Source organism: Bos indicus, chromosome 15 (assembly GCF_029378745.1).
Source record: "Bos indicus isolate NIAB-ARS_2022 breed Sahiwal x Tharparkar chromosome 15, NIAB-ARS_B.indTharparkar_mat_pri_1.0, whole genome shotgun sequence".
NCBI classification, from domain to species: domain Eukaryota; kingdom Metazoa; phylum Chordata; class Mammalia; order Artiodactyla; family Bovidae; genus Bos; species Bos indicus.
The window spans coordinates 45,320,385-45,341,785 of record NC_091774.1 but is presented as its reverse complement, the minus strand read 5'-3'; the positions used below and the strand labels follow the sequence as shown (position 1 = coordinate 45,341,785).

The 21,401-nt window shown below is 42.0% G+C and overlaps 2 protein-coding genes across 2 annotated transcripts in view; one reads left to right on the top strand and one right to left on the bottom strand.

Moving 5' to 3' along the window:
• The window catches only part of PPFIBP2 (PPFIA binding protein 2), a 200,269-nt gene extending 195,042 nt beyond the window's left edge, over nt 1-5,227 (top strand). Inside the window, exon 28 of the transcript XR_011570863.1 lies at nt 594-5,227. The gene's annotated coding sequence lies outside the window, so the exon portion shown is untranslated. The remainder of the gene's footprint in view (nt 1-593) is intronic.
• OVCH2 (ovochymase 2) overlaps nt 1-21,401 on the bottom strand; it is a 24,290-nt gene extending 2,889 nt beyond the window's left edge. The window contains exons 1-13 of the mRNA XM_019975838.2: nt 21,252-21,401; nt 17,843-17,952; nt 15,817-15,908; nt 13,862-14,034; nt 13,410-13,505; nt 13,027-13,178; nt 11,748-11,937; nt 10,590-10,613; nt 8,337-8,427; nt 7,558-7,682; nt 6,657-6,797; nt 6,153-6,283; nt 515-608 (exon numbers count right to left, since the gene is read on the bottom strand). Coding sequence (XP_019831397.2) covers nt 515-608; nt 6,153-6,283; nt 6,657-6,797; nt 7,558-7,682; nt 8,337-8,427; nt 10,590-10,613; nt 11,748-11,937; nt 13,027-13,178; nt 13,410-13,505; nt 13,862-14,034; nt 15,817-15,908; nt 17,843-17,952; nt 21,252-21,339 — 1,507 coding nt within the window. The 5' untranslated portion in view covers nt 21,340-21,401. The remainder of the gene's footprint in view (nt 1-514; nt 609-6,152; nt 6,284-6,656; nt 6,798-7,557; nt 7,683-8,336; nt 8,428-10,589; nt 10,614-11,747; nt 11,938-13,026; nt 13,179-13,409; nt 13,506-13,861; nt 14,035-15,816; nt 15,909-17,842; nt 17,953-21,251) is intronic.

Here is a 21,401-nt window from a genome sequence, read left to right as displayed (position 1 = left end):
CCCAAATACCCCCATTGGGAATGCCACTAAGAGAGCTGATTCCAGCCACAGGGCTTATTTCAATGGCACTTTCCCCTCTGACCCCTAGTCTACGTGGGCCTTCCATTCAAATGGTTCTCTGATTTTCCCTGAAGCTCTCCCCACCCTCGCTCCATGCCTCCCCCCACAACTGGGGAGAAGGAGGAGAGGTGATGAGAGCACAGGGAAGGATGGAGATGATGCAGGGAAAGGAACACTGAGCCACATCCTGTTTATTCCCTAAAAGGATTCCCAAGAAGGACCAGATCCAGATGCAAACTGGAGGCTCCCAGGGAACACAAACCTATTTCTTTGTTTTTTAAAATTTATTTATTTTTTTAATTGAAGGATAATTGCTTTCCAGAATTTTGTTGTTTTATGTCACACCTCAACATGAATCAGCCACAGGTATGCATATATCCCTTCCCTTTTGAACCTCCCTCCCATCCCCTCCCCATCCCACCCCTCTAGATTGATACAGAGCCCCTGCACAAACCTATTTCTTTCTTCCTTTCTACATCCCTGTGCACGCTCACATAGTCGGAAGTGCAGTCTCCATTTTCTTCTATTTTTAGGTCCTGAAATGAAAGCTGAGAAGGCTCCACTTTACATTTAGAGTTGACAATATGAATACATTAACTGATTTTGATCAAGCAGAAGAATTTCAGTTGTTCAGCTTGCTCTGGAGCAAGATGAGAAAGGTAACAGGCATTCGTGAATGAGTTATATTACTTAGGAAAAGATGCTAAACCACAGGCTCCCAAACCTCTCGAAACATGTAAGCACCCCACTATGGGCCAAATGTAAGGGTGGGAAAACGCGCAAATATTTGAGCTCCCCAGCTGCCTCCTTAGAGGAACAAAGAAACTTCAAAGAACAATGTTCAAGCAATCTGATATCCCTAACCAATTGAGTTTAAAGAGAGGAGCAGTGGGAGATAGAAATGATGGGGTAGCAGTCTAGATTTTATACACGCATGTGACGGGGATTCAATGGATCCTAAACACTCGGCAAAAGACACAGAGGCCTGTATGTCTGGGACAAAAATGGAGCCAAATGATGATTCATGGTCACAAGACATGGGATCAAGGAGACATGTCAGAAATAGGATTCACTCAAACATTTCTTAAATCCTTCCTGGAATTCTTTCTGGAAACAGATACTTTCAGTTACTCTGACCATTATGTCTTATGGAAAGAGGTTTTAAAAAAGGAGGAAAATTACATAAATCTTTTTTAAACCAGAAATTTCCCACACAGGGGATCTATAATCCCTATAATAAATAAAGAAAGTTAAAAATATTTTTTAAAGTGAGGGGGTTGCAGAGGCTGAGATGGTTAGTTAGCATCACTGACTCAGTGAACACGAGTCTGAGCAAACTCCAGGAGATAGTGAAGGACAGGGAAGACTGCTGTGCTGCAGTCCATGGGGCTGCAAAAAGTTGGACATGACTTAGCGACTGAGCAATAACAACAAACCTGTTTTGTTTAATATCAATAATATTTAAAATTTAGAATTTAAAATGTTCAAAGTTGGTGAATAGGACATGCAGAGCCATAAAACTTATGATGAATAATAAAAATAGACTCTTTTCCCTTTGAGTCAAATGGTGTGCACATAGTCATGACCCGTCACAGCAACTTACAAATGGCTGTCTCAAATGGGTCCTGCAGGGCGATGCTGCCGCTGGCGGATGTGAGCGCAGCTTTTCACTGACGCAGCACTCAGCGTACTGGCTGCACAGGTGTTTTTGAATCACTTCTAGCTCTTGTATGTTTAGACTTTCAACTAAATTTTGTCTTCTTCCTCTTTTTGGAAATATGCTCACACTTCATCTTTTCTCCTTGGTCACTATAAGGTGGTAGTGGTCTAGTCACTAAGTCGTGTCTGACTCTTGCGACCCCATGGACTGTAGCCTGCCAGGCTCCTCTGTCCAGGGGATTCTCCAGGCAACAATACTGGAGTGGGTTGCCATGCCCTTCTCCAGGGGATCTTCCCAACCCAGGGATCGAACCCGGGTCTCCTGCATTGTAGGCAGATTCTTTACCAACTGAGCTACGAGGGAAACCCTGCCACTACATAGCTTCCCTTAATCTCACTGCTTCTTGAACTGTCTGCCTGACTCCGCTTGGGTTTCAGGAACTTTTAGAAAGACAACAGCTATATTTGCCTTACTTCCTCTGTGTCTTCTCACATTTAAAACCTGTGTGATCTCATTCTACTACTGACATCTGACCTCACCTGACCTTTCAGATGCCACCACCTCCACCTCCTTTCAATTGTCCATCTCAATTATTCTACCTTCTTTATGAGGGGTGACTTGGGGACTGGATAATGCGCTCAGTCCTCCTTATGTTTAAAAAAAGTTCTGTCTTTTTACTTTGTTAACATTTAAATGCACGTTTGAAAAGAACAAAAGATTTCAGAGCTGTACAATGGTTTCTCTGTGGAAGGACGAGAGAAAAGAGGGAAGGAGATCAAGATATATCAAGAGAAGAGGTGGTGGAGGGAGGGAGGGAAAGGAAGGGGAGCCAAGGAAGGGAGGAGTCCTCCTTCTCTTCAAATTCTAACTTTGTGTGGGAAATTCAAGCTATTAGCCATACCTCTTTGTTTTGTTTTTTGTTTTAAAAGCTCTCTTCTCTGGACTGTCATAACACTGCACCAATTTGGTTTTTCCTAGGTCAGATCTTTTTTTTTTTTGGCCTCAAATATACAAGAACTTCTAGGTCTTGTTCACCCTTGCTGCTTCCCCATTGTATTATAATCTACTTTGTCTCCTTCATATACTTTCTTGCTTTCAATAATTAAAGAGAAAATGTTCTAAGTAAATGCTAATTCCACCCTTCCCCTGACTGCAGCACCATCTTCCTGAAGGCATGTCTGCAGACAGCGCACTAGTGTTAAGTGAACAAGCATGCAAACAGAAGGCCGAAACACCGCCGCCGAAGGCTGAATACTTTCTGTATCCTGACATTTAAAGCCCTCCACACCTTGATCTCAGCCTCGCCTTCTGTCACCCCTCCTGCGACACATTATGCTAGTACCTGAACCTGTTCTGCTCTGCACTTTTGTTATCTACGTCCCACAGCATGTTTGGTAACAGTTTAATTAATAAGGAAGAAATACTTATTTCTTGAAAGGACTAGACATTGATGGAACAAGTTAACCTGGTACAAAGGTAAAGGCAGCTTTTCAACAAAAAATAAAGTGCACAGTTGCCTCTGCAACTCAAAAACGACAAAAAGTAAAGTGCACAGTTGGACAAAATGGCAAAAAGTAAAGAACACAGTTGCCTCTGATCTAAAAAATGAAAGAATGATCTCTGTTCGTTTCCAAGGCAAACCATTCAATTTCACAGTAATCCAAGTCTATGCCCCAACCAGTAATGCTGAAGAAGCTGAGTTGAATGGTTCTATGAAGACCTACAAGACCTTTTAGAACTAACTCCCCAAAAAGACGTCCTTCTCATTATAGGGGACTGGAATGCAAAAGTAGGAAGTCAAGAGATACCTGGAGTAACAGGCAAATTTGGCCTTGGAATACAAAATGAAGCAGGGCAAAGGCTAACAGGGTTTTGCCAAGAGAACACATTGGTCATGGCAAACACCCTCTTCCAAAAACACAAGAGAAGACTCTACACATGGACATCATCAGATGGCCAACACCAAAATCAGATTGATTATATTCTTTGCAGCCAAAGATGGAGAAGCTCTATACAGTCAGCAAAAATAAGACCAGGAGCTGACTGTGGCCCAGATCATGAACTGCTTATTGCAAAATTCAGATTTAAATTGAAGAAAGTGGGGAAAACCACTAGACCATTCAGGTATGACCTAAATCAAATCCCTTATGATTTTACAGTGGAAGTGACAAATAGATTCAAGGGATTAGATCTGATAGAGTGCCTGAAGAACTATGGACGGAGGTTCATGACATTGTACAGGAGACAAGGATCAAGACCATCCCCAAGAAAAAGAAAAGAAAAAGGCAAAATTGTTGTCTGAGGAGGCCTTAGAAATAGCTGTGAAAAGAAGAGACGTGAAAGGCAAAGGAGAAAAGGAAAAAAATACCCATTTGAGTGCAGAGTTCCAAAGAACAGCAAGGAGAGATAAGAAAGCCTTCCTCAGCGATCAATGCAAAGAAATAGAGGTAAACAATAGAATGGGAAAGACTAGAGATCTCTTCAAGAAAATTAGAGATACCAAGGGAAGATTTCATGCAAAGATGGGCACAATAAAGGACAGAAATGGTATGGATCTAACAGAAGCAGAAGATATTAAGAAGAGGTAGAAAGAATACACAAAAGAACTATACAAAAAAAGATCTTTATGACCCAGATAACCACGATGGTGTGATCACTCACCTAGAGCCAGACATCGTGGAATGTGAAGTCAAGTGGGCCTTAGGAAGCATCACTACGAACAAAGCTAGTGGAGGTGATGGAATTCCAGTTGAGCTATTTCAAATCCTGGAAGATGATGCTGTGAAAGTGCTGCACTCAATAAACTAGGAAAATTTGGAAAACTCAGCAGTGGCCACAGGACTGGATCCCAAAGAAAGGCAATGCCAAAGAATGTTCAAACTATCACACAATTGCACTCATCTCACATGCTAGTAAAGTAATGCTCAAAATTCTCCAAGCCAGACTTCAACAGTACATGAACAATGAAGTTCCAGATGTTCAAGCTGGATTTAGAAAAGGCAGAGGAACCAGAGATCAAATTCCCAACATCCTTTGGCTCATTAAAAAAGCAAGAGAATTCCAGAAAAACATCTATTTCTGCTTTATTGACTATGCTAAAGCTTTTGACTGTGTGGATCACAACAAACTGGAAATTTCTTGAAGAGATGGCAATACCAGACCACTTGACCTGCCTCCTGAGAAATCTGTATGCAGGTCAAGAAGCAACAGTTAGAACTGGACATGGAACACCAAACTGGTTCCAGATTGGGAAAGGAGTATACAAGGCTGTATATTGTCACCCTGCTTATTTAAATTTTTTGCAAAGTACACCATGGGAAATGCTGGGCTGGAAGAAGCACAAGCTGGAATCAAGATTGCCACAAGAAATATCAGTAACCTCAGATATGCAGATGATACCATGTTTATGGCAGAAAGTGAAGAACTAAAGAGCCTTTTGATGAAATTGAAAGAGGAGAGTGACAAAGTTGGCTTAAAACTCAACATTCTAAAAGACAAAAAAAGAAAGGAAAAAAAAAGAAAAAAAAAGAGAAACAACAACAACAAAACTCAACATTCAGAAAACTAAGATCATGGCATCTGGTCCCATCACTTCATGGCAAATAGATGGGGAAACAATGGAAACAGTGAGAAACTATTTTGAGGGGCTCCAAAATCACTGCAGATGGTGACTGCAGCCATGAAATTGAAAGACGCTTGCTCCTTTGAAGAAAAACTATGACCAACCTAAATAGCATATTCAAAAGCAGAGACATTACTTTGCCAACAAAGGTCGGTCTAATCAAGGCTATGGTTTTTCCCGTGATCATGTATGGATGTGAGGGTTGGACTGTGAAGAAAGCTGAGCGCCAAAGAATTGATGCTTTTGAACTGTGGTGTTGGAGAAGACTCTTGAGAGTCCCTTGGACTGCAAGGAGATCCAACGAGTCAATCCTAATGGAAATCAGTCCTGAATATTCTTTAGAAGGACTGATGCTGAAGCTGAAACTTCAATACTCTGGTCACCTGGTGTGAAGAACTGACATTTGAAAAGACCCTGATGATGGGAAAGATTGAAGGCAAGAGGAGAAGGGGGTGACAGAGGACGAGATAATTGGATGGCATCACCGATGAACACGAGTTTGAGTCAGTTCCGGGAATTGGTGATGGACAGAGAAGCAGCTGTGCTGCAGTTTATGAGGTGGCAAAGAGTCGGAGACGACTGAGCGACTGAACTGAACTGAAAGCGCACAGTTGCCATCTAGTGGCAAGTGTGGGTAGTTGCAGGACAGAATACGCCGGTCTGATACCAAGTATTTATCAAGAGATTTGTGTGCCAGGTGCTAGGTTCTAGGTACAAGGAATACAGCAGCAAATGCATCAGATAAAAGCCTCTGCCCTCATGGTGTCCATGTAAGCGATTCTGTGGAGATCCACAGCCAAGTAAGGGTACCTTAACTAGATAATGTTTGGGGGCTTGAAAGACCCAGTTGCAGCTGGCCATGTTGCTGTAGTCTTCAGGATAGTGAGGACTCTGTATGAGGCCTTCTTCAAACAGGATCGTTAAGGAGTCACAGCCAGAATCTGCAATACAAAGGAGAAGGTCCAAGCAGTGGCATCACCGTGGACAGAGGGGACCTCTTTGTTCTCACCCTTGTGTCCCCCACGAAAGATGCCTGAACTGGCTCTTCAGGCAGAGCCATCAAGAAGGGGGAGGTCTGTGCACTGGTTCTGGAGAAGTCATCAAGCTCTCTTGGCTCATGTGGGTGGGCAACAAGCATGCATTTGCAAGACTGCACGAAGAGCCCCCGTACCCCGTGTCTCACTGACCTAGGGCTCTTCTTTGCTGTGGAGCTCAGTGGGCCTTGGTGGTTTCCCCACCCATCATCTAATTCCTATGGGGCCTCAACTTCTGCAAAAGGTCAGCATAGTGTATGATAAGAGTAAACAGTTTTACCAGGAAGGTAGTTTGGTTTAACAGCTTTATAGGTGAGATTGAACCCAACGGCATTATCTGTGTTATCAGAGATGAAGCTCAGCCTTATAGCGTTGGAGCCAACAAGAACTGATGAAGCCAGTCTCTCTCCACAGAATTTCGCTGCAAAATAAGAAAGGAGAGTCTTTGCTCAGAGCCTAGAAAACAGCACCCATTAAAAGACTTACAGGTTCCTGAACATTCATGACAGGGCAGGCTTGTCTGAATCAGGGCTTCTCAACCTTGGCACTACTGATGTTCTGAACTGGAACGTTCTGTGTGTTCAGGCTGTTCTGCACATTGTAGGATGTTTTGCGGCATCCTGGCTGCAAAATTGTTTTGCAACGTTCCCTCTAGTTGTGACCACCAAAAATTGCTCCTGAGACATTGTTAAAGGTCTCCTGGGGGAAAGCGGGGACGGACCATACCATCTCTAGTTTAGAACCACAGGAATGCGCCTCCATTTCTGTTTCTTACATAAGTAACTTTTGTCTCCGACTTGTGGTTATCTGTTGCTGTCTTCCTTCTGAGCTGGATGAGGCAGGTAAAGGTTATTTTCATGCTCAGGAGAGCAGCATTCTGCCCGAGAGGCCCTGAGAGGCACAGCTGTAGATCTGCATTTTACTCCCGATGGGTACCAGGTCTGGCAAATGAGTCTAGGAAGCCTGGTTCCATGGGAAGCAAAGGCAGTAAGTGAAATGCACTGTGGCCTTCCAGCCCTCACACAGGCTCAGATTGCGTTCCTTTCCACCATCAATTCTAAGTCTCAACAGTGGAGACAGGAAGTGTGCTGTTTATAAATGCCTTGGGGCTAGACATATTATAACCAGGCCCCGTTAAGTAATAGCATAGTGTCCATTTGACAATGTGAAAATCCACTCACCAATAAGTGTGTCTTCTAAAGAATATATTGACAGGTAATTATGGTCACAAGACTCTGCATCAAAGTGGGAAAAACTGAGGAGCACATGCATTTCCTCTGGTACCAACAGGGTCCAGGCACACTGTCTGCAGGTAGACACATTGAGAGGGTATTATTTTCAGGCAGAAAGTGGCTGTCACAGTCCAATGAGTGGGGCAGAGTCAAACTGGAGGTGGGACAAAGGAATGGATAAAGAAGATACAGCACATATTTTTGATGGAATATTACTCAGCCATTGAAAAGAATGAAATAATGCCATTTGCAGCAATGTGGATGGACCCAGAGATTGTCATACTGAGTGAAGTCAGAGAAGAATATTGTATGGCATCCCTTATATGTGGAATCTAAAAAGAAATGATACAAATGAACTTATTTACAAAACAGATTCACAGACTTAGAGAACAAACTTATGGTTGCTGGGTGGTGGGGGGAGAATGGAGGAGAGGGATAGTTAGGGAGTTTGGGATGGACATGTACACACTGCTAAGTTTAAAATGAATAACCAAGAAGATCTTACTATATAAGCACAGGGAACTCTGTTCAATGTTATGTGGCAGCCTAGATGAGAAGGGAGTTTGGGGGACAATGGGTACATGTATACGTATGGCTGAGTCCCTTTGCTGTCCACCTGAAATGATCACAGCATTAGTAACTGGCTCTATTCCGATATAAAACAAGTTAAAAAAAAAAAAAAACTAGAGGTGGGAGTTGGGGCAGGGGTGGCAGTGGGGGCTACTCACTGCTTGCTCTCATAATATAGGAAGGGACTTTCTGGGAAGTGCAGGTCCCCCTCCAATGCTCTGACCACGCGGTCCTGCTCACTGCACGTGGCTGGGAGGGAAAGCCATGAGAATTAGGACTAACAGTGATGGCTAGCCACAGCAGCCCTCTCCCTCCAGAATACACACAGACACTGGGACCCCTTGACTCTTCTTCATGCACCCTTCCTTTCTCCATGAAATCTTTTCCTGTCTTGGCTTCTGTGACACTTTATTCTTTTTTTGTTCCTTGTAGATTTTGCTTAACTTTGAGATTCTATGATTTCTTCTCCTTTACTATTCTTTCTCTGACCCCAGAAATCCACTCTGCAGATGCAGGTATTTCCTAGGTTTTGTTCTGAGTTTTCATTTCTCTCTACATGAGCCTTCTGACCTAGTTCATTCACACTCTCAGTTTTAATTATTATGTCTACCTAAACTTCTGATTTTTCAACCCTCTCATAGGTCTCTTCCTCTTAAACTTGCTGCTGCTGCTGCTGCTAAGTCACCTCAGTCGTGTCCGACTCTGTGCGACCCCATAGACGGCAGCCCACCAGGCTCTGCCATCCCTGGGATTCTCCAGGCAATAACACTGGAGTGGGTTGCCATTGCCTTCTCCATTGTGTGAAAGTGAAAAGTGAAAGTGAAGTCACTCAGTTGCGTACGACTTGTAGTGACCCCATGGACTGCAGCCTACCAGGCTCCTCCATCCATGGGATTTTCTAGGCAAGAGTACACAAATAGAATTCCTTTGGGTCTTCAAAACTGCATGTGCTTCTGATTTGAATATTTTTGTGTTCTTAGCTTTTCATGCTCAGAGATTTGGTGTCATCCTCCACTCCTTTTTTCTCACCATCCTTAACTTTAGTGACTATCCAGTCCTAGTTCATCCTATTTCTATGCCCTCCTTTTCATTCTCTGGCCATTGCCCTAAATAAAGCCTTATTTTCTTATCTCTTGAACTAATGCATAATCTCATAATTCTACTATGCATTATTTCTCCTCCAGTTTATTCCCTATGTACAGTTCTTATAGCAATTCAGTATAGCTCTAATCTATTTATCTAGTTAGTCAACTCCTATTACTCAATAAAATCTAAATTTTTTTGACTGGTGTTCAAAGTTTCCATAATTTGGTCTCAAGTTATATGTTTAATCTTCTGTATCATAAAATCCCTCACATATCCTACACTTTAGCTGCTTTGACTTACTGGGTCTCTGCTGCTGCTGCTAAGTCGCTTCAGTCATGTCAGACTCTGTGCGACCCCATTGACAGCAGCCCACCAGGCTCCCCCGACCCTGGGATTCTCCAGGCAAGAACACTGGAGTGGGTTGCCATTTCCTTCTCCAATGCATGAAAGTGAAAAGTGAAAGTGAAGTCGCGCAGTCGTGTCCGACTCTTAGCGACCCCATGGACTGCAGCCCACCAGGCTTCTCCATCCATGGGATTTTCCAGGCAAGATTACACCCTAAATTTTCCTATCTTCATCTTTTAGTACCCATCTTCTGATAAGAATGATTCCTTGAGCTGGAATATTTTTCTTTACCTGTATCCCATCCCCACCTGACAAAATTTTATTCATCCTTTATTCTCTAAGGTTCAGGTTAAAAGATGTCTGTGCTCCAAAGCCTCCCGTGTCTTTTTGTCTTTTTCCAGCTAGAAGCAGCCATTCTCTCCACTGAGCTCTCAGGATACTCTTTTCCCACTTTGCTCTTTGGAGTTGGTTCCACAGGCTCACAGAACTGCTGAGCTAAAGATGCCTTTGAGACCATCTGGTCCAAACTGCTTCCTTTTCGGATAAGGAGACTCAGGTTCAGAGGCAGAAAGGAGCTTGCACCAAATCAGAGTGAATTCACTGAAGACTTGCAATGTAACCCTGGGGTGGCTTCCCTGTGCTTTCTGAACAAGCTGAGCTCAGAAACCTGACCACTATCCACTTCACCTCCTCCCTCATGTCTGAGATCCAAACTGAGAATTTGACAACTGTTTGTTGACTTGAGCTGGAGCTCTGGATTGACAAGAAGTGAACTGGGAGGGAGTGTGGGCTCCTGCTGGTGAGGGTGCGCCCTCACTGGCTGGGGATGAATGACCGAGTGTGCCCAGTGGTGTTGTCATGCATAGTCAGTATGGAGAACTCTTGCAGAGGAAGACTTCTGATTATAAAGGGAACTGATATTCAGAAATAGTAGAGATTAATTCATGCTCCCAGAAGAGCAGGCGATGAAAAATACCCACCTCTGGAGCTCTTTCTCTGCTTCCCTGGGAAAGAAAAAGAAAGATGGGATTCAAGGTTTGTGGTATCTTGAACAATATTTCAAGAAGTTAGCATCTCCCTGGCCCAAAAGTGCAGAGGTTTTTAAGTCAGTTTGCAACTAATGAAAATATAATCTGTGGAGAGAACAGAAGGGATAAATTGACAAAGCAGCAGAGGAGCCTTTGTGTTTTAAGAAAATGGTTCACTCTCTTTATTAAGTGTGTTCATTGGCTTGGGGATTATGCAAAGCAAGAAGAGGTCATCTGGGCTACCCTTCTAATTTTTCATGAAAAGAAAGGCTGGAGATGGAAATAACGTACCCATAATCACAAAAGAGATGCTGAGGTAGCTATGACTTGAACTGAGGACTCAAATACCTGTGAGTGTTCCATAAACGTGAATACAATCACAAGTTTTTCCTGAACTAGTTTGAATTAACCCCTTTGGGAAGAACATAAGTCCTATCGAGGTTGGAAGCCACCAGTTAAGTTGGATTTGGAGGCAAAAAAATGAAGTTTCAATTAACTCATTGGTCAGTCTAGTAGAAGGATGTATATAGACCTTGGCCTTTTCAGATTTACTGTACCTGGCTCTAGGTCAGGCCTTCTCAGCCACAGCATTATTAACATTTGGGGCTGAATCCTTCTTTGCTGGGTGGGAGTGGGGGTGCTCTCCTGTGCCTTGTAGGATGCTTAGCAGCATCCATGGCCCCCTACCCACTAGACACCAGTGGTTCCTCTCTCTCCTGTTGTGACAACCAAAAATGTCTCCAGTCATTGTCCCCTGAAGGGGCAAAATTCCCCCTGGTTGATAACCACCAACCTATGCTACAGCTTGCTGAATCTTGCTAGCACAGTAAGTGAGAAGTAAGTGGTGGAAACATATCACCAGCTGAGACAGTTTCAATTAAATGCAAATTTGACAAAGTCTAGGATGGATGTACTCATGTTTCATTGAATAGCTGTATGCTGTGTGAATCATAGTTGGTCCTTTTTTTAGACTCAGTAAATACCACAATCCTTATGCGAGACACTCAGAATGAAAGCAGAGTCTGTTTGCTCAATGATCTTGACTTGCCTAGACTCTGCTGATGTTCTCTCCTTCCCTAGCTTCTTGACCTTATGTTTTAGCTTTATTACCAATTCGGATGTGTTTGTGGATCCACGAAAGCACTTTAGTAAGATCTGTGAAGATCCCAGGGGATCCTTGATCATCTTTCTGCAGATTGTTTTTCCAGCCTCGACCACAGCCCAAACCCCAGGAAGTCACACCAGCCATAGTCCAAGTCCCTTTCTTATTCCGGCACATGAGGGAACCTCCCGAGTCTCCCTGTAGGGAGAAAAGATCTCTGTTACCATCGTTGTCAGTGTCTATGCCCCACAAAGATGCTAGACAAAGGTCAATAAATTGATCAATGAATTTCTTCGCTTCTAATACTTTGGACTCAAGGACCTGAGAGAACAGGCAAGTACAATTCACATTCGCTCCTGAAATACCACTGGAGTCCACCAAATCCACCTCCTCCTTCCCCATCTGGGGCTTTCATCAGACATCACATTGTTTCCCTCTCCTGTCTCATCCTACAGACTCAGAGAAGTTTTGTCCAGTAGTCATATTGACCTTAGTTCCTGGTTGGCAGGAGGGACGGAGAGAAAGAAAAGCTCCCATTATACACAAACCAGAAATCTCTAAGTAGGAAGGAGCCACCTGTCCTTCAGGCTGGAGAACTCTGAGTTCATTGTTGGCATCATTTTCAATGTTTGGTCTTTTGGAAAGAGCACAAGACCTCCTCTGAAATCACAGTCCTTGCTAAAAACAGGTTGTTTAAACTGTCCCTTTAATTTTGTCTTTTCAAATCAGTTATTTATTGGTAATAAATAACCAAGAGATATCATTGACAGTCACCAAAAAGTTTAGAAACTAGGTATTTGATAACATACACACATTGGAAATATCATTATGATGTCACTAATAATTATGAATACTTTTGATATTTTAAACAGATTTATACTCTTTCTGGAGCCTGAAGCTTTTTCTTTTTTTGAACTTTTTATCTTGTATTGAGGTATGAAAGTGAAAGTCACTCAGCCGTATCCGACTTTTTGGACCCCATGGACTATACAGTGACTAGTCATGGAATTCTCCAGGCCAGAGTACTGGAGTGAGTAGCCTTTCCCTTCTCCAGGGAATCTTTCCAACCCAGGGATCAAACCCAGGTCGCTGATTAAACATGCTGTGATAATTTCAGGTGAACAGTGAAGGAAATTGTCCCTTTATTTTGACTTGACCTCCCTTCTCACTCCTGATCCTTCTTCCCAGAGTCTAGTCTTTCCTATAGCCTTATTTCAGCCTCTCATCTGATGACAAATCTGAGGGAAGCTCTGTCTGGGACCTGTCAGCCCGACCACTCCCACCTACCTGACATGCATCTCTTCCTCCATCTGGGAAGCCTGTGCAGAGAAAGGTCCGCCCACTGATGGGTTTCTCTAGGGTCAACAGAGCTGTAATACACTCATCCTGGGTCAAAATGGGCAGGTTCACTTCCTGCAAGACTTGCGGAGAGATGCCATCTAGAAAACACAGAACCCCAGCAGGGTACTCTTTCACCTCCCTGCATTGAAGATGCCCCATTCAGGCTTGTGTCTTTTGGAAAGATTTGAATTTTTAAGTACAATGTGGCATTCTCTATTTTTAAAAATGTTTACACATGGTCTTTTACAAATAGGTTAAAAATTCTATTTTCTGATTACCTACCAGAAAGTTCTGATATCAGATTAAGAGCAGAATACGGAAGTTCTTACTTTCACTCAAGCGGCCCCAGCCTGCGGTTGTACAAATGAATCCAGGCTTAAATCGTTCCCCTGGCTCTGGAAGACACATGGGCCCCACAAACTGATCTGAAGAAAAAGAGCAAGGCAGGGCTCATTTCATTCATGGGGGAGAGACACCACAAGCCACTCACCAGTGGGCATCTAGGTGGATCCCCCAAGGCCTTGTGATGTCTCTGGCACCTCCAGGGGTCTCTTATCAAAGAAAGACAGACTCTTTCTTGACTCCACTTAATTGTATCTCTAAAGTCACAAGCAAAATGAGTTTCAGGTAGGGGAACCCCACCTTGATTTTCTGTCTCAAAGTCCATGATCCAGAAATTTTGGGCACATGCTACATAATTTATACTTTAGTAACTGTGCTATGGAACAGAAGTTCTGGAGAACATGGGGTGGACAATTCAGAGTAAACTTCAAATGTTTACCAAAACGGAAAGCTCCAGCCATCTTCAAAAGAGCGATATCATAATCCATTGGTTTCTTGGTAGAGAAGTGTGGGTGTATGATGATGGTCTCAATGGTGAGGGTTTGCTCTCCTGGCTCCACATATCTCAAGTCATATTCACCAGCAGTAACATTGAAAGTTGATACAGTATTTCTATGAGGAGGAAAGAGTAAAAGGGATGGATTTCACTGAAGCTGAGTACAGTTGTAATGGTTGACAAACTGACCTCTTCAAAATGAGCTGGATGGAGAATGCATGTGTGCAGCTACTGAACAGAAAAATGATTCCAAATGTAGAGGTTCCCAGTGTGAGTGGGGGACTAGTGAAAGTGGCCTCATGGGGAACTAGTAATAAGATAAACTGAATACTTTGCAATGTTATTTGTTAAGCATCCAAGGGTTTGTGTATACACTGTAATTCAGAGATCTGAAGCTACCCCAGATGGTTGATTTGGTCTCTCTCTTTTTTTAAAATATAGATTTATTTATTTTAATTGAAGGCTAATTACTTTACAATATTGTAGTGGTTTTGCCATACATTGACATGAATCCACCATGGGTGTACATGTGTTCCCCATCCTGAACCCCTCTCCCACCTCCCTCCCCATCCCATCCCTCTGGGTCATCCAAGTGCACCAGCCCCGAGCACCCTGTCTTATGCATCGAACCTGGACTGGCGATTCGTTTCACATATGATAATATACATGTTTCAATGCCATTCTCCCATATCATCCACCCTCGCCCTCTCCCACAGAGTCCAAAAGACTGTTCTATACATCTGTGTCTCTTTTGCTGTCTTGCATACAGGGTATCACTGATATCCTTTGGGAGTATTTGGTGATTCTCATCAAGAAGGCTGCTTTAATGCCAGAGATCTAATACATAATGCATACCATGAAAGACATAATAGCATCATAACTCTGATATCCCAGAGAGTATGCACACTCAGAGCTTTGGGACTGATTGCAGTAATGGGAAGAGGGGATCTTCCCTTACTTCCTTCGTGTTTGTATTTTAGAGATCTAACATGGGAAAGACTGAAGACCTATATTACTTCTACCTGCTGCAAAGGTATCTGAAAGGAACTTGACAGCATGCATTGAGGTGGATTAAGACCTTAGGGATCTAGAAGGGGATCTCTGGGGATCCAGAAAAGATGATTTAATACAACATTGGAAAAGGCATCATTTTCTCTTGGCATACTTCCCTAGCATCTTTCTAGCCTAACCACATGCCACACTGCAGTGAAATTATCAGTTGACTCTTCTTTAAACAATCAACTCTCGGAGGGCAGGGTTCACCTCTGAGTCATCTTTGTATCTTTGATAGCTATTAGCGTACAGCTTTAAGGAAATATCCAGGAGATGTTTGCAGACATGAAATGAAAGAGGGAAAATAGGGGGACGCGATCTTGAGTGCTGCTTTATGCGTATCAAGAACACTGGCAACAATAGAACATTTGGAGCACACAAGAGAATGGATAAAAATGGAAATTGTTAAAGTTCAGAGAACCAGGATCAATAGGAAGGAAGACACAGAAGCCTTCTTCATGTTTTATTGGCCTCCTTTTGTTTTCTTTTATTCATTTATTAAGATGCATAATGAGCTGGATGGTTTTTTCATTGGAATTTAAGAAAACTAGGGGAGAACTTTCACAAATCTATCTTTGTGATGCTTTTTTTTCTCACTTGGATATTATTCTTTATTAATCCAGTCATTTTAAATATCAAAGTATTCACTCCTATAAGGAATGCATGTTTTCTATCAAGTTTAGAGCCCTTGACAAGGTCTTTGAGCCCTATGTATATTATGCAACCAGCATGTCTTCCCTTAAGCAATCATTGCACCATCCCATATTTTAAGAGAGTTATTGCTGCTGATTCCCAGGAAGAAGAAAGGTAATCTGACCTTTATCAATCGGCTGGACTTTCCTTACCTGTTTGCAACGCAGTGAGCAGCCGTGATCACCCACTGTGGAGAGATGATGGTCCCACCACAGACATGCTTCTGCCTTTGTTTCAGAGACACCTGAGTTACAAAGACCTTAAATGGGAGCAAGTTAATGCCCTGGGATCCCCCCAGATCTGGAGACTGAGCATATTCTGAAAAAGAGACCCAGATATCTTACTCATAAATATCAGAAATCATGAACTGTGAAGGGGTAGACCAAGCACACTATAGTTCAGAAAGAAGGGCAAAGCCAGACTCAGAATATTCCCACCCCTGGTCCACAAGAGAGGTAGTTCACTGGAGGCTTTAGCAAGCTGGTAGCAAAAATTGGGGTTATTTATTTATATGATAATGCTCAGCCAGTCTGTTACTCTAACAATGTGAATGATATCTGTGAATGGAGAGAGAGAGAGAGGGACATAAGATACAGCATAGACCAGATGAAAAAGTCTGGGATAAAGACAAAGGTGAGGGCTAAGGGAGTCTTCCAAAGTCTGTTCCAATTCCTCTAGGTATCCCAGAGAAATAGTTTGGATTTATTGCTTTCTTAACAGTCTAACTATTTAACCTTTACAATTTCTTCAATCTTATTTTTAGATCAATCTCTGCAGTAAATTTTTTTTTTTTTTGCTTTTTTAAAAAAAATTAATTTTATTTTATTTTTAAACCTTACATAATTGTATTAGTTTTGCCAAATATCAAAATGAATCCACCACAGGTATACATGTGTTCCCCATCCTGAACCCTCCTCCCTCTTCCCTCCCCATACCATCCCTCTGGGTCATCCCAGTGCACCAGCCCCAAGCATCCAGCATCGTGCATTGAACCTGGACTGGCATCTCGTTTCATACATGACATTTCACATGTTTCAATGCCATTCTCCCAAATCTTCCCACCCTCTCCCTCTCCCTATCATATCCTATCCTGCTCATGATACTTGGCTTGACTCCAACATGACTTAGAGGGTACAATAAATACTTTTACTTCCATTGTTGGAATTAGAAAAAAGCAATTTTTTAGAATTGTCTCCTTTTTGATCAAAATTTTTTCTATGAGCAATTAAAACAAATAGTACAGAGAAAAGGCTAAGAATAGAATAAAGCACAAGTAAGTAAAGGTCTGTGAATCTGTGACTATGATTTAAATGTGAACTTCTGAAATGACTGGCCAACTAATTGACCAAGTAAGAAACTGATAAACCAACTCTTCAACCAAATAATTAATTCATCAGTTAATCAAATAACAATGATTCAGCCATTCCATCACCCACTGAACAAAAATTCAATCAACCAATCGTTGCTAAATATCCACTGATAAAAGTTAATATGACTGACTCAGAGAAGTGAAAATAAAAAACTATCTCTCTACTTACAAAATGAAGAGACAAGATGGGTCCCAGGGTAAAGAAAATTGGGAGACTTTCAAAGATGATAAATGAGAAAACCATAGTCTAGGGGCAGAAGCAGAAACTTGTTTCTATAGGCACAGAAGGACCAGGAAATTACATTGACACAGAATTCTGAGGACACCAACTGTATACTAAGGAGACTAACTATATACTATAAACTCTTGATTGTTCTCTGAAGGGCCCTATGGTATAGGTATGAACCTTACACCCCAAACATAAAGTAGACCCATGGATATGACACCTTTGACTTCCCTCATCATCTTTAACGATAACAAGATAGGTATATTTTAAATATGTTTATTGAATCAGAAAATTATTTTTTAAATTACAAATTTGAAGCGGGATTTTTGTCTTAGGGACTGAAAGTTTGGGATGGCATTTCTAAATTTTGGAGTCAGAGAATAGTGCTTGTAACTATTCTGAACACATCTTTTCTAGAAGTCAACTAACGAACATCAGGAGGCTCTTGGATCCTTGTACACACTCATGAGATCTCTGGTGATGAACTAAGCAGAACGGAGCATACTGATGAGTAGCATGGGATTCTGAGAGATCCAATTGAGGCAGCTCATAATCCCACCAGAGAAGGTTTCCTGAGACTCACCTGCCAAGGGTAGGAACCCTTTGCCACTTGCCTTCCCCCAACGATGCGACTGAAAATGTTCAGGTAATTCAAAGGCTGTGACTTCACTGGACTCTGCCCACAAGTGGAAACTGGGGAGGGCAAAGACAAAAATTTGGAGATTAGATAGCTCTTAGTTCTGAGGTATACAGGAAACTCTTCCGAGCAAGAAATACTGGAAGACATAGAGCAGGTAGAAATAGTACAAAATGGCTTTAAATTACTTGTGGGATTTACTGTGATTTGCAGTATAAGCAATTGTTCAGCTTTTTCACATAGAACCTGCATATTGTGAAGATCTACGTTTCAGATATGAAGATTTAGGGCCTTAGAGGTAGATCTCCACCAGGTTAGCACGAATGCAGTCCCCTTTTGATTCTAAGCCATTTGGCCCCTTACAGGCTCCTCAGAGCGCTCTGTGCTTCTGTGTCACTTATTACATTCCATTGTGGTTATTCTTTCAAATCCACTAGACTGATGCCCAGATGTTGCTCAATTAATTGGTTGAATGGGTGATACTACAATTTGCCTTAAACTTTTTTAAAAAGTAATTTTATTTATTTATGTATTTCTTTGGCTGTGCTGGGTCTTTGCTGCTCTGTGGGCTTTTCTCTAGTTGCGACAAGCGGGGCACTGTATCTCTGGTTGCAGTGCACAGACTTCTCATTGCAATGGTTCTCTTGTTGTGGAGCACGGGCTCTAGGGCTTGCAGGCTTCAGTAGCTGGGGCACATGGGCTCAGTGGTTGTGTCTTCCAGACTCCGGAGCAGAGGCTCAGTAGATGTGGTGCATGGGCCTAGTTGCTCCATGGCCTGTGGGATCTTCCTGGATCAGGGATCAAATCCATGTCTCCTGTATTGGCAGGCAGATTCTTTACCACTGAGCCACCAGAGAAGCCCCTGTAGTCTGCCTTTCACTGTATTTGTGTTAGCATCTTTCCCTCTGCTTGACCCAGGAGATGAAGTCTCTGATCATGGTCAGTAGTGCCTGGCACAGTCAAATATTAGATTTAATTCTAAGAGTGGAAAGTAACAGATTGTTTAATGATAGTGGACTAGAAAGGAGACGGTACGTTAATTCACATACTAGAATGGTGTTAGGGTAGAAGGGTTACTGCTGCTGCCGCTAAGTTGCTTCAGTCGTGTCCGACCGACTCTGTGCGACCCCAGAGATGGTAGCCCACCAGGCTTCGCCATCCCTGGGATTCTCCAGGCAAGAACACTGGAGTGGGTTGCCATTTCCTTCTCCAATGCATGAAAGTGAAAAGTGAAAGTGAAGTCGCTCAGTCGTGTCCGACTCTTTTCGACCCCATGGACTGCAGCCTACAAGGCTCCTCCAGCCTTGGGATTCTCCAGGCAAGAGTACTGGAGTGGGTTCCCATTGCCTTCTCTGGAGAAGGATTACTAGGTAATGGGAAAAAGAACCCTTTCCTTTTTATGGAAAAAACATTTTATCCTTGAAAAATCTGCATTTAGTTACTCTCAAATGTTTGTTCTGCCTTTTTTTGTTTGTTTTATTTTGGACTCCTCAGCTAAGAGATGGACTAGATTAAGATGCTTAAAATGCATTGTTAATTTTTAGTTTGCCTAATTATCGGTGACATCAAATTTTTCAAATTTATTTACTAGTAACTAGTGTTTATTTTTCCATGTATTGAAGTTTTATATCTTTGCTCCTATTTCTACTTGGTTGTTTATGCTTTTACCTTTTTGTGATGGAAAAGTGAAAATCTCTCCAAAAGTAGAGAGAACAGTATAAGTGAACCTCCATGTACTTATCATTCTGCTTGGTAATCAGGGAAGATCCACCTTCTGTCCCTACTGCAGGTCATTCTTCTCCACATGTTCTCTTGGAAGGCCTGAATGCCCTGCCTCACATTTGCCCCACTTCTTTACCTAGTTGAATCCTCTAATCCCTATTCTTCAGCTTGGAGATCACTTCAATTGAGGCGTCTTTCTTGATTTCCTCAAACTGTCTTAAGTGTCTCTCCTGTGTAAAACCCTTTCCTCTCCCTTTTTATAGTTTTCACCATGAAATAGTGGGATAGAAAATTCTTTTCCTGTATCCTCATTTACTATGAAAATGAAAAAAATCTGTTTTATTCATCTCTGTATTTCCAACACTTAGCACATTCCTAGCATACAGTGGACACTTAGAAAAATTGGAAGGATGGACAAATGACTTTTCTTGAGAAAATATCTGTGAAAGCATAGCTATTTAGATCAATATGTTAAAATATCCAAAACTTTTTCAAATAGCTTCTCATTTAATTTCCATTCTCTGACTATAAATCAAGCACTATTATCCCCACAGTACAGATGGGAAAATGAAGAATCAAAGAGATGCACAGTTAATTAATGACAAAGCACGGATGTAACCCTGTCTTTTGATTCTGAATCCAGAGCAGGCATAATGCTGAATCAAAAGCTTATTTTCTAGCTGTTTCAGTTAACTGAATCATAAATACCTTTGTATACATAACATTTAGTATTTCCTGAACCCATTGAAGGAAAAATAAAAAAATACGATGATTCTTGAAGTACAAATCTGACTATGAAGAAGATTGCCAAGAACTGTTCTTAGCTTATGTTACTTGAAGAAAAAAACATCATTTATATACAAAATATACTGCAGTAAACAGGCTTCACACCTTCTATTTATAGCAGTATATTGTATAAAGTACAGTAAGTGCAAGTTGCTCAGTTGTGTCTGACTCTTTGTGACTCTATGGACTATACGCTCCGTGGAATTCTCCAGGCCAAAATACTGGAGTGGGTAGCCTTTCCCTTCTCCAAGGGATCTTCCCAATCCAGGGATTGAACCCAGGTCTCCTGCATTGCAGATGGATTCTTTACCAGCTGAGCCACCAGGGAAGACCAAACTACAGTAAAAAGTATAATTTTTTAAAAGATTACAAATGCTTCCAAATTTATGCTCATTTCTCGAATTTGTTCCATTAAAGGAGATGGGATTGTAGAATGTGTTCAAATAAATGAATAATTCCAGTCTTTTCCAGATCAGTGCAACTTATCCAAGTTGTATTTTGTATTCCATAAATTTTCTATTCACTTTAATATGATGATTGCAGGCTGCTGCTGCTGCTGCTAAGTTGCTTCAGTCATGTCTGACTCTGTGCGACCCCATAGACGGCAGCCCACCAGGCTCCCCTGTCCCTGGGATTCTCCAGGCAATAACACTGGAGTGGGTTGCCATTTCCTTCTCCAATGATGATTGCAGGAGAGAAGTCCAAATTAATTACATGAAATCTAATTAGATCTCCAGAATATATTTGCTTCTCCTGTTCTCCCAAAGGAATATGGAGTGAAACTGTAATACCCACTGCCAGCAAAGGTTATTTCTTCAAAGATAGTGATAGACTTCCTAGAACTTACCTTTGGGGAGAGAGAGAGTTGCAGATTTACTCTGTTCCAAAAAGATTATTCCAAATAGTAAAATGAGCTTCCTCTTGCTTATATGCATTTTGAAACTCAGAATTTTTCCCTGAAATTTTAGAGAGACTGAAGAGAACCAAAATAGAAAGC